Below are 9,771 nucleotides of genomic sequence, written 5' to 3'. Positions count from 1 at the left end.
TGCTGAAGAATCCAGACCTCAGGCAACTGGTCATGAAAGGCGAGGAGATGCATTCAGTTGTTGAGTGTCCAGTTTTATGCTGCATCTGAGGCAAACATATGGTTTCTGTGCTGGCCACAAGGCATAAGACTTTCTCCTCCTCTTTATTGCTTTCTTCCCTCGCTCTTGCTCCCAGCTGTTCAAAGCTGTCTTCCCCCGTTTGTGCTGGTAATTGTCCAGGTGTAAATTAAATCTGGTTCCATTTGGCATGGTAAAATACATGTGTTCATTTAACTAGACTTGGGTGGGTTTTTTCTTTCAGTGGGTTGAACTGATTTAATTTCTGATGAGATGAGTTACAGAGCCACTCCTCAGCTGGTAGAACAGTAGGAAGAAAGATGAAAAGGAAAGGGTGCTTCCTATTTTGGCAGTGGCAGGTTTTCCACTTGACTCCAGCTGCCTTCCAAGTTTCTATTTAGTGTGTAATCTAATGCTAACTGATCAGCATCTTTAATTATTGTAAACTGGAGCCTCCACAGCAGAAAAGGTTTGGACCTTCTGCTAGCTTTACCTGACAGTGTTTCCTAGTTTAGCAGAAAGCTCTAAAATGTGGGAAGGGGCAATCTGATTACGGAGTCATTGAGTAATTTAGTTTGAAGAGGATCTCTGAAGGTCATTTGGTCTGATGTCCTGCTCAAGGCAGGACCAGTTAGAGCAGGTTGCCCAGGGCCTTGTCCAGTTGAGTTTGGAACATATCCAAAGATAGACATCCTACAACCTCTCTGAGCCCCTGTTTCAGTGTCTGACCACCCTTAGGGTGAAAACAGTTTTCCTAGTATCTAATCAGAATTTCTCGTATTCCAGTTTATGTCTCCTTTTATCACTATATGCAGAGACTGTTTCCATCTTTTTGATGTCTCTCTGTTAGGCAGTTGTACAGAACAATAAAACCTCCCCTCCCCCTGGTTTTCTTAAGGCACACAGTTTTCTCAGCCTCTTTTCATACATCCTTTGCTCCAGCCCTTGACCATCTTGGTGGTTCTCAACTAGACTCACTCCAGTATTTCCATGCCTTTCTTGTGCTGAGGAGCTCAAAACTGGACACAGTTCTCTAGGTTGTGGTCTCACATGCACAAGAGAGGGGAAGGGAATCTCCTTAAGCAAAGCAAAGAGTTGAAGGCTCTCCCACATCTGGTGACTTGCATCCATAACTCCCACATCTCAGTGATCTATTGACTAGAAGGAGACAGAAGGTTAGAAACCTCATTATTATCATCATACCATTATTTGTAGTGCTCACCATAATGAGTTGCCTACACGTTGTTGAATATATGGGTGTTTCTGGGCAAGTCAAGAAACAAAAAATTCTGCTGCATGAAAAAGTGGAATAAGGGAAACTGAGGCACTTCGCTGCAGGCACGTTTTTGATGTATTTTTCCTATCTGTGGATTTGCCCCTGTGTGACATAACCACCAGTATAAGTGAAAGTGAGTAACTGCCAGGTGGGACTGGCATCCATTTGATGCAGACTTTGAGCCATAATGTAGAGATTGAGAGGTAAGATATCTGCTACTCCTTCCAGCACAGCTGAAAAATATAATCATTTTAGTTAGCAATATGAATCCTGGCTTGGGCTGCTTTTATTTGATATTTTCATGCTGGCAAAATGCAACTGGAAGCTTTTATGTGCTGCAATGCATGTCTTTGGACGGCTGTATTCTAATTTGCTCTAAGCTAGGTGAGATTGGCTAACATCTATTCCTGTTGTTGGAATTTAGAGCTAGACAGCAGAGATGAGAAACAACTTCTAGAGCTTGCCTTAGAAGAGAAGGAAACCCTGGATAAGAAAATCAGCATGTTGTGCAGAAAGGTGAGCCTGAGGTAAAATTATACAGCTTTGTAAATAAAGATGTCAGAAAAATGTTCCTTTGTGATCTTACCAATAGACTCTGACACTTGGGTTTAATGAAACTGAAGTCCAGCTTCTCTATTCTCCCTGAAAAGAAGTGGCAGCATTAATTGTTAGTAAGCTTCTTACTGATAATTTTGTTTGAGAAGCTTGTTATTTTAATTATTTTTGTGTGCTTGCTTGTCTGTCTGCAGATGCTGAAGGGGATTAAAAAATGGTGAGTCTGTGCTATTGAGACCTGACTTGACATCCTAGTAACTGTTTGTGGCAGCACAGCATGCATTCTTGAAAGATTTCTGATTGGAACTTGCAGTCTTTCATTTTCTTGTCAGATGACATCATCCCATGAGTGAGGAGATTAATTATAAGCAGAGAAGCTGAAATGATTTAGTGGAGAGCTCTATGTTTGGGCTCATTTCTCTGTTCAGATTGAAATAATACGAAATGGGACTTTCTGAAAACTAAGTTTAATGTAAAGATTGGCTGGGTTATAGCTAATAACATTGTGTTCATAGGTAGTTGGGGCTGGAGTGGGTGATTTGGCACCTGACTTCGCAGGATTGAATTTTCAGCTAGCTTTCCTCTGGATGCACCGGCATATCCCGTTTCCACACTGACTGCACTGAGTTGCAATGGCCATTGGACAGTTTTTAGTCGTACTTACTAGTTTTCCAAAAGAAATCAGTGATTATGTGCGCTTAGGCTGTGGCAATTGTGACAGATGGCTATAAATTTGATTAAGAGGAGATACAGAGTCATGAAGGAGATAATGACATTCTTTTTTTTTTTTCCCCTTTTTAGCTTTTCCAGCTTCTTTTGCCAAAGGAAAAATATGATAGAAGTCATGTCATATTAGAAGTGACAGCTGGCAGAACAACTGGAGGTCAGCAAAGTCCCCACTGTAAAGATTACTTCAAACCTCCATCCAAGTTTATTAAACCTCTTATGGGTTATTCTTAATGCCTTTTTATACTTTAATGGTATAAAGTAATACTTTCTAAAGAAGAGTATTAATCTGTCTAATGACCATGGCTAGAGTTGCAGCTAAATCTAAAAACTGTTGCCTGCCATTTTGTGAACTGCTATTTATGTCATAGCGCCTTTATATTTTTAGGAGACATCTGCCAACAGTTCACTAAAGAAATGTTTGAGATGTACCAGAACTACGCAGAATATAAACGTTGGACCTTTGACATTGTGAACTATACGCCGGCTGAGATAGGTACAGTAGTTCTTCAGACATTCCATCAAGACAATGACATTAAAAGCAGTGTTTCTGGCTGTATTTGTCACACACTGTCTCTCTAGGTGGGCTGCATCATGCCGCTGCTCATATTTCGGGAGATGATGTCTACAGGCATCTGAAATATGAAGGAGGGACTCATCGAGTCCAACGAATCCCTGAGATGGGCCTATCATCAAGAATGCAGCGTATTCACACTGGGACAATGTCAGTTATTGTCCTCCCTCAGCCAGAGGAGGTAAACTAATGTTAATCAGGGTGGTAAGTCAGAGTATTACTGCTCACCCGTTTTGGCATTGGAGTAGGTGCTATTTAAAACCATGTTACTGTTACTGTTCTGGGATCTTATTCATACCCAAGTGCTTTCTGCAATTCCCAGCAAGTGACCCACAAGTTCTCTGACTCTGGAAGGCGATAGTCCTTGGCTCTTGTACCTTACATGTTTAAGTGGGTCATCAGAAGCAACTTTGCAGAGATCTGCTATTGCCTGAAATGTCGTGTAAATCCATGATTGTTTCAATGAGTATTCCAGCCCCAACACTCACAAAAGTGGCTGCTGTGAGTAAGCCAATCTTAAATTGCATCATGTATTAAGACAGGGAATATATCCAAGAAAATATTCAGTGTTGCATAGTAATGTGATTCTGCAGGCTCTTTTGATTTTTTTTTGTTTGTTTGTTTCCTTTAAATTATTGGTGTCCTTCTCTTAACAGGGACAGACTGCTTTCAGTTTGAATGAGTGTGTTGCCTAGTCTGAGATCTCACCGATGTGGAGAGTTCTCACTTAAACCAGAAATTTACACACAAAATAAACAAAACCAGATCCCTTATGCTTTCCCTGCACATTCTCCTGCTTCCTTGTAATGCTTTCCTTGCAACATTGATCAGATCTGAATGTTCCTTTCCCATTCACTGAGCTCAGACTATGGTCCAGGTCATCGTGGACTTGTATTTCCAATGCTGCAATCCTTACTTGGATCTGGGTACACCCATTTTTTCCTCAGTTACATGTTTTTAAGCACTGTTGCAAGAATCGTTCAGGCTTGACTCATGAACAAGATCCTTGCGCTGCTGTTTAGAAGTAGTTTTTTATTGTTTGCTTATTCCTTAGTCTCACTGCAAAAGATAGTGGTTTTACAAAAAGTTGTTGATTATGTTTTGTTGCACGCACACACACACACCCTGTTTTGTGAAGGATCTGAAGCGAGAGTGTCAAAAAATAAGTGAAATATTTAAAGCATCACTTGCTTTGCAGAGATATTTGACACTGCATTTTTTTAAAGTATAGTAATTATAGCTGTTATTCAGGAACAGTTGTAAGGGAGCAATTTTTTGAGAAGTGATTTTTTTTTTGTTGTTTTACACTCAGTATCATTGACATTCAGATATTTTTAGAATGAGCAGAAAGTAGTGATTTTCTTTGATTCTAGGTTGATGTTAAAGTGGATCCCAAAGATTTGCGTATAGATACGTTCAGGGCCAAAGGAGCAGGAGGGCAACATGTTAACAAAACTGATAGCGCTGTGAGAATTGTACACCTTCCCACAGGTGAGTCTGTATTTCGTGTTTCTAATCACCCATCATTTCATCCCTATCCTGAAGAGAAAGCTTGTGGTCCTGCAAGTTGTCTTTTAGAGTGAGTTTGCAGTGTTGGGTCTTATACCAAAAGAAGGAAGTAGCCACTTCTGGTTCTGCCCCTATTCTACCAAGATAACATGTGAGAAAAGGTGTATGTACAGTGGCACAATGGTCAGCGAGTTGCTGTTTTGCCAGTTATGTTTTCAGGTCCTGCAAGTTGTCTTTTAGAGTGAGTTTGCAGTGTTGGGTCTTATACCAAAAGAAGGAAGTAGCCACTTCTGGTTCTGCCCCTATTCTACCAAGATAACATGTGAGAAAAGGCGTATGTACCAGTGGCACAACGGTCAGCGAGTTGCTGTTTTGCCAGTTGTGTTTTCAGAGGGAGTGTTTAACGAATACAGTGTCTTTGAAGGATGAAAGAACAAATGGAGGGTGACAGGGATGGGATGGAAGAGGTATAAATAATTAGTGCTGTGTGCTCTGTACCTTCAGGAATAATGACCATTGGCAACCAAGGATGCGCTTTGCCTAGCTGGAACCTGTGTAGTTACATGACTGAGAAAAAAGCAGGCTTGAAGATTTTCATTCAGTACTAGATAATGCTATCGTATGTTGAATAGGAAGGAAAATATATACTGATGGAAAGGTGGTGTATAGACAGGTCCACTCTGTCTTTCTTGGGATTTGTTTTTATTGAAATTCAGTAACCTGCTGTCTGTCTGTCCAGATGCAGAATCTCTTTAGGCACAGGAAATTCCAGTAGTGACCTGAAAACAGCTGTTTCCGATATGCCTTTTTATTTCAGAAATCAAATGAGAAGTAAAAATAAGTACTAAATTTCTTTTAAAGACCTTTGTTTTACATTATTTCATTATTCATAGTTAAGTTCAACACTCACCAGTATTGTTTAGATAGCCTTCTCTGCTTGAATAATGAATTTTCCAGCCTCCAAGAGCTTATCTAGACTGAGACTTTAAAAACTTGTGTTAGACTGTTTTAAACATGCTTCCATAGAGTGTGCAAATTGCATTTTTAACATGTGATAGCTAATTGGAGTGAACCCGTTTTCTGGAGGCAATGTCAGAAACTTGTTTGCTTCATGACATTTTAAAATAGCCCTGACTTCTCTGTAGCACTGAACAAATCCCCTGGTACAGCTGTGAAGAGTTTAAAAACATACTAATGGTTCCGGCCGGTGTGTTAAAATGACTTTTTATCCTACAGCTGAAAGGCCCTACAAACCAGCACTCTAGAAGGTTTCATTTGCCTAATGTGTTAGAATTAATTTAGCTTGTTTGTTCTTTGTTATAAATGGGCTTTTGATCTGAGTTCTCTTGACTCCCTCTGTAAAGGACTAGCAGTTGAGTGCCAGCAGGAGCGATCGCAGCAGATGAACAAGGAAATAGCTCTGCAGACGCTGCGAGCTAAGCTGTACCAGCAGATCATTGAAAAACAACTAAGTCAAGAGCAGAGTGCCAGAAAACTGCAGGTGAGATGATGTGATTGCTGAAATTTGGAGAGGGTGCTATGTTGTAGATTTGTTTCTGATCTTTTTGAGTGACGGTGATAGAGCAAGTGAGTGCGTGCGTCTAACCCGCTGTGCTTACAAAGGAGAATCTAGTATTGTAAAATGGTAGGTCTGGTTTTTACTTATCCCAGTTGAACGCTGTTGTAGACTTGTCAGGCAATGAAAAAAAGACATCAAGTACAGCTGGCAAGAAAAATGTCAAAAGACTAGCTGGAATTATCCAAAAGGCAACACTCAACATCATGCACTGAATCCCCCTATTAAGGCCAGGGTTACACAAATAGAGCATCAGTAAAAAGTTATTTTCCATGAAAACTAGGCTCAGAAGTTCTCAAAGTTGTATTTTAACCTGTTTCTAAAACAGAGTATTTGATAAGACCATACAGAGCTTTTGAAAGAAACAAGTATATAAACAGTCCTGCCACTATGCAGTTAGGTAGAAGGTTATTTGATACTGGTTTAGGTAACCTATTAAGGAAGAAATAGCTTCCATAAAAGAGTTACCTCAAGTTATGCTGCAGAGCGCTTTTCTCTTGAAATGTGTTATCCTTCGTTTCCCATTCGTTGAGTATTTTCCCATTTGTGGTGCAAACTTCAACAGTGATTGACAGGAATAAAAATACATCAGAATTACAGAATTATTCAGTACTCCAAAGTTTCCAGTTTAACTATTTAATCAATAATTTCAAGTTACATTTAAGTGTATCATTCAATAAATTCCTCATTTTGAAATATACATGTTGGGTGCAGATGAAATGTTGAAAAAAGCCCATTGAAGCAGACACACATTTCTCTAAGCAGTTTTTAGCGTTTAATACTCCATTTTATTGAAGTGTTTAACCACACAAGAATGCTACATTTGGATTTCTGTTTTAAAACTTCTAGAATTGCTTGCATTCTTGCACTTTACCACTAGAGGACTACTATTCATATTCTTAATTTACTCTTCTTCCAGTGCTAATTTCTGACAGCCAAGTGTTAGTGGAACTCCTTTGCCACACGTCGACTGTGCTGCTTCTGTTATTAACGATGCCTACTTTCATTATTTTTTGTAGGAGCTACAGTCCTCGAAAAAAGAAAAACACTCTTACATTTTTGGACTAAGGACTCATATAGACATACCTCTTGCCTTACGTGACTTTTGAGAGTTTACGTAATTCTTCCAGCTACAGACCTGGAACAGAAGTGTACTGGAGGATGTAAAAACTTGATCTGTGATACAGAATCACAAATAATACAATTCAGTAATGCCCCAATATTTAAAAAAAACCCATATGCTAAGCCAGTGCCCACTAGGTTTGTGGTTGGAACAGGCTGATCCATTAAAATTTATTCTAAGTATGCTGTTTTAGAGTAGTATTTGATTATTTTTTTTAAACACAGTATAATGGAACTTTATTTTTTTTTTCTGCTTTGCTACAGTTGGGAACAAGAGCCCAGTCAGAGAGAATTCGTACTTATAACTTCACCCAGGACAGAGTCACTGACCACAGGATCTCGTACGATGCGCGCAATATCAAGGTAATGGTTGCTTGTGAGAGTATTTAAAGTCAGATACTTATGTGTACTAGTACTTAGTGAAAACCATTTAATATATATGAGGAAATCACATAGCCAGTTGAGCTCTGACAGAACGCCGTAGATGTAGAAAGCTTAAAACTTTCTTTCCTGCCTTGTTGTGGACTAGCATTAAAGATGACTGGCACAGGATATAACTCGCTGGCCTACTTCTCTGTGCATTTTTCTCCTACTATATGAGTGAAAAATGATCAAGCATGTAGTCCTCAGCATACTCTGTGAGTTCCTCGCCCAAACTGGGCGAGTGACATTTGAGATTCTTGAAGCTTGGTAAAAACTTTTCCTTTATATTTGCCTCACAGGCCACAGCTAAAAGAAATGGAAACCGATTGCTTTCATTGTAAGATTACTTGAGGTCTTATTTCTGAGTAAATCTCTCCATATGGCTCAAATCTTATTTATTGTTTTTACAGGGAAACATACCTAATAATGCATTTTTGTGTATTAAATTTACGAAAATGTTTTGAAATTTAGGACAAAGTTTAGAGTGACCCTTCAGTATTTTGGCTTAGGTATCCAGTTTACTGTAAGTGCTGTTGTGTAAGGAGCAACGCTTTTCGAACTGTACCCACAGGTGTCCTGGCAACTTCAGAGGACACAGGGCGTGCTGAATACGGCATGGTTCATATTCAGTGGTGTGGGGAGTAGGTACACAAATACCATGGTGGAGCAGAATGCGAAGAAGTTCCACGATTGCATAAAAATGACTTCTGTTAGTTGAGCTTTTCAGTTACTTAGCACTGGGAACTAGTTAACTTTTCTTGAGTGAAACTGGAACTATAAACTGCCTAACGGGAGTTAGTTGGGCTTTGCTTGCTAAATGAACTAGTTCTTGGCACGAAAAACAGCATTTCAATGAGATTCTTCAATCCTGGATTGTTTTTGCCAGAGGATTTTCACATAAACACATGGGTTACGTGAAAGCACAGCAGGAAGGCACCGGTAGCTCCTCTTGTTGCTGGAATCAGTGTGCTTTTCAGCAGCAGCCAGCCGAAGTCCCGCTGCTGTGCACCATGCCATGTTGCTTTCACACAGGGGAGCTGCAAAGATAAGCAAATGGCTTCACCAAGATAAGACTCCAGGCAAAGTGCATTCCAGGAGCATCCCGTTTGAGTAGTCGGCGTTTCAGAATAATACTGATACACAGTCACTAATGCTTTTGTCTGTTTTTATTTTTTTTCATAGGAAATTCTAAATGGGAAAGAAGCACTGGATAAGCTAATCAGCAGACTACTGGAGTTTGCAGAGATAGAGGCTGTCACCGAATATCTAGAAAATTTGCAGGCTTTAGAAGGAGGAGGCAGCTGAAGACCTTGTGTAGACTTAAAGCAGAAGTGTTGTGTCCAGTAGCAAAATAAAACATGCATTTGTTAGGTGATGGATTAAAATCTATGCCTCTGTTTTTCAGTGTGTGATACTACTCTTTTTTTTTATATTTTGGTGCAAATGGGTTGAGTTTATTACAGCAGCCCTAGCAGAAAAGAACAAGTTTGGAGTACTGTGTGCACATACCTTCCACCATGGCAGCGTGGCAGTACTCCTCTTTACTGTATAGCAGCTGGAAGGATAGGGAATCGTGGTGATGGGGCAGAAGAAATACACGTAGTGCATGTTTTGTTTTAGGGGTGAAAGATGTTCCTCTCCAGGTGAAAGAACCTAAGCTCCCCAAACATCGTCTAGAGTCTGTGCTCATGGATACTACTTATTTTTATTCATTGATTGGGTGAGCTTCCTAAATGTAGTCCCGTTAAAAATAACTCTGTACTACGATGCTTTACTTTTTAGAGCGAATATAGAAAAGCAAAGGGAACAATCTCGGGCAAGGGGCCAGAATCTTGAGAGAGAACCCTGTCAGCTTCCTTCCAGCCATTCTTGGGTCAGCTTAGGGTGGGTCGGGACCGCGTGCTGCAGCGGCGTGTGAAGGTATGTGTTCCAGTTTCAAATTAAGTTGATGAG

The 9,771-nt window shown here is 40.0% G+C and overlaps 1 protein-coding gene across 1 annotated transcript in view; it reads left to right on the top strand.

The window, feature by feature from the left end:
• MTRF1 (mitochondrial translational release factor 1) overlaps positions 1-9,222 on the top strand; it is an 11,816-nt gene extending 2,594 nt beyond the window's left edge. The window contains exons 2-9 of the mRNA XM_010294427.1: positions 1,758-1,849; positions 2,690-2,771; positions 3,003-3,110; positions 3,197-3,369; positions 4,562-4,679; positions 6,062-6,198; positions 7,660-7,758; positions 9,001-9,222. Coding sequence (XP_010292729.1) covers positions 1,758-1,849; positions 2,690-2,771; positions 3,003-3,110; positions 3,197-3,369; positions 4,562-4,679; positions 6,062-6,198; positions 7,660-7,758; positions 9,001-9,123 — 932 coding nt within the window. The 3' untranslated portion in view covers positions 9,124-9,222. The remainder of the gene's footprint in view (positions 1-1,757; positions 1,850-2,689; positions 2,772-3,002; positions 3,111-3,196; positions 3,370-4,561; positions 4,680-6,061; positions 6,199-7,659; positions 7,759-9,000) is intronic.
• The last annotated feature ends 549 nt before the right edge of the window (positions 9,223-9,771 follow it).

Source organism: Phaethon lepturus, unplaced genomic scaffold, assembly GCF_000687285.1.
Source record: "Phaethon lepturus isolate BGI_N335 unplaced genomic scaffold, ASM68728v1 scaffold14749, whole genome shotgun sequence".
Lineage (NCBI taxonomy): Eukaryota > Metazoa > Chordata > Aves > Phaethontiformes > Phaethontidae > Phaethon > Phaethon lepturus.
The sequence above is the reverse complement of the archived record's forward strand: the minus strand, read 5'-3'. Positions and strand labels throughout refer to the sequence as shown.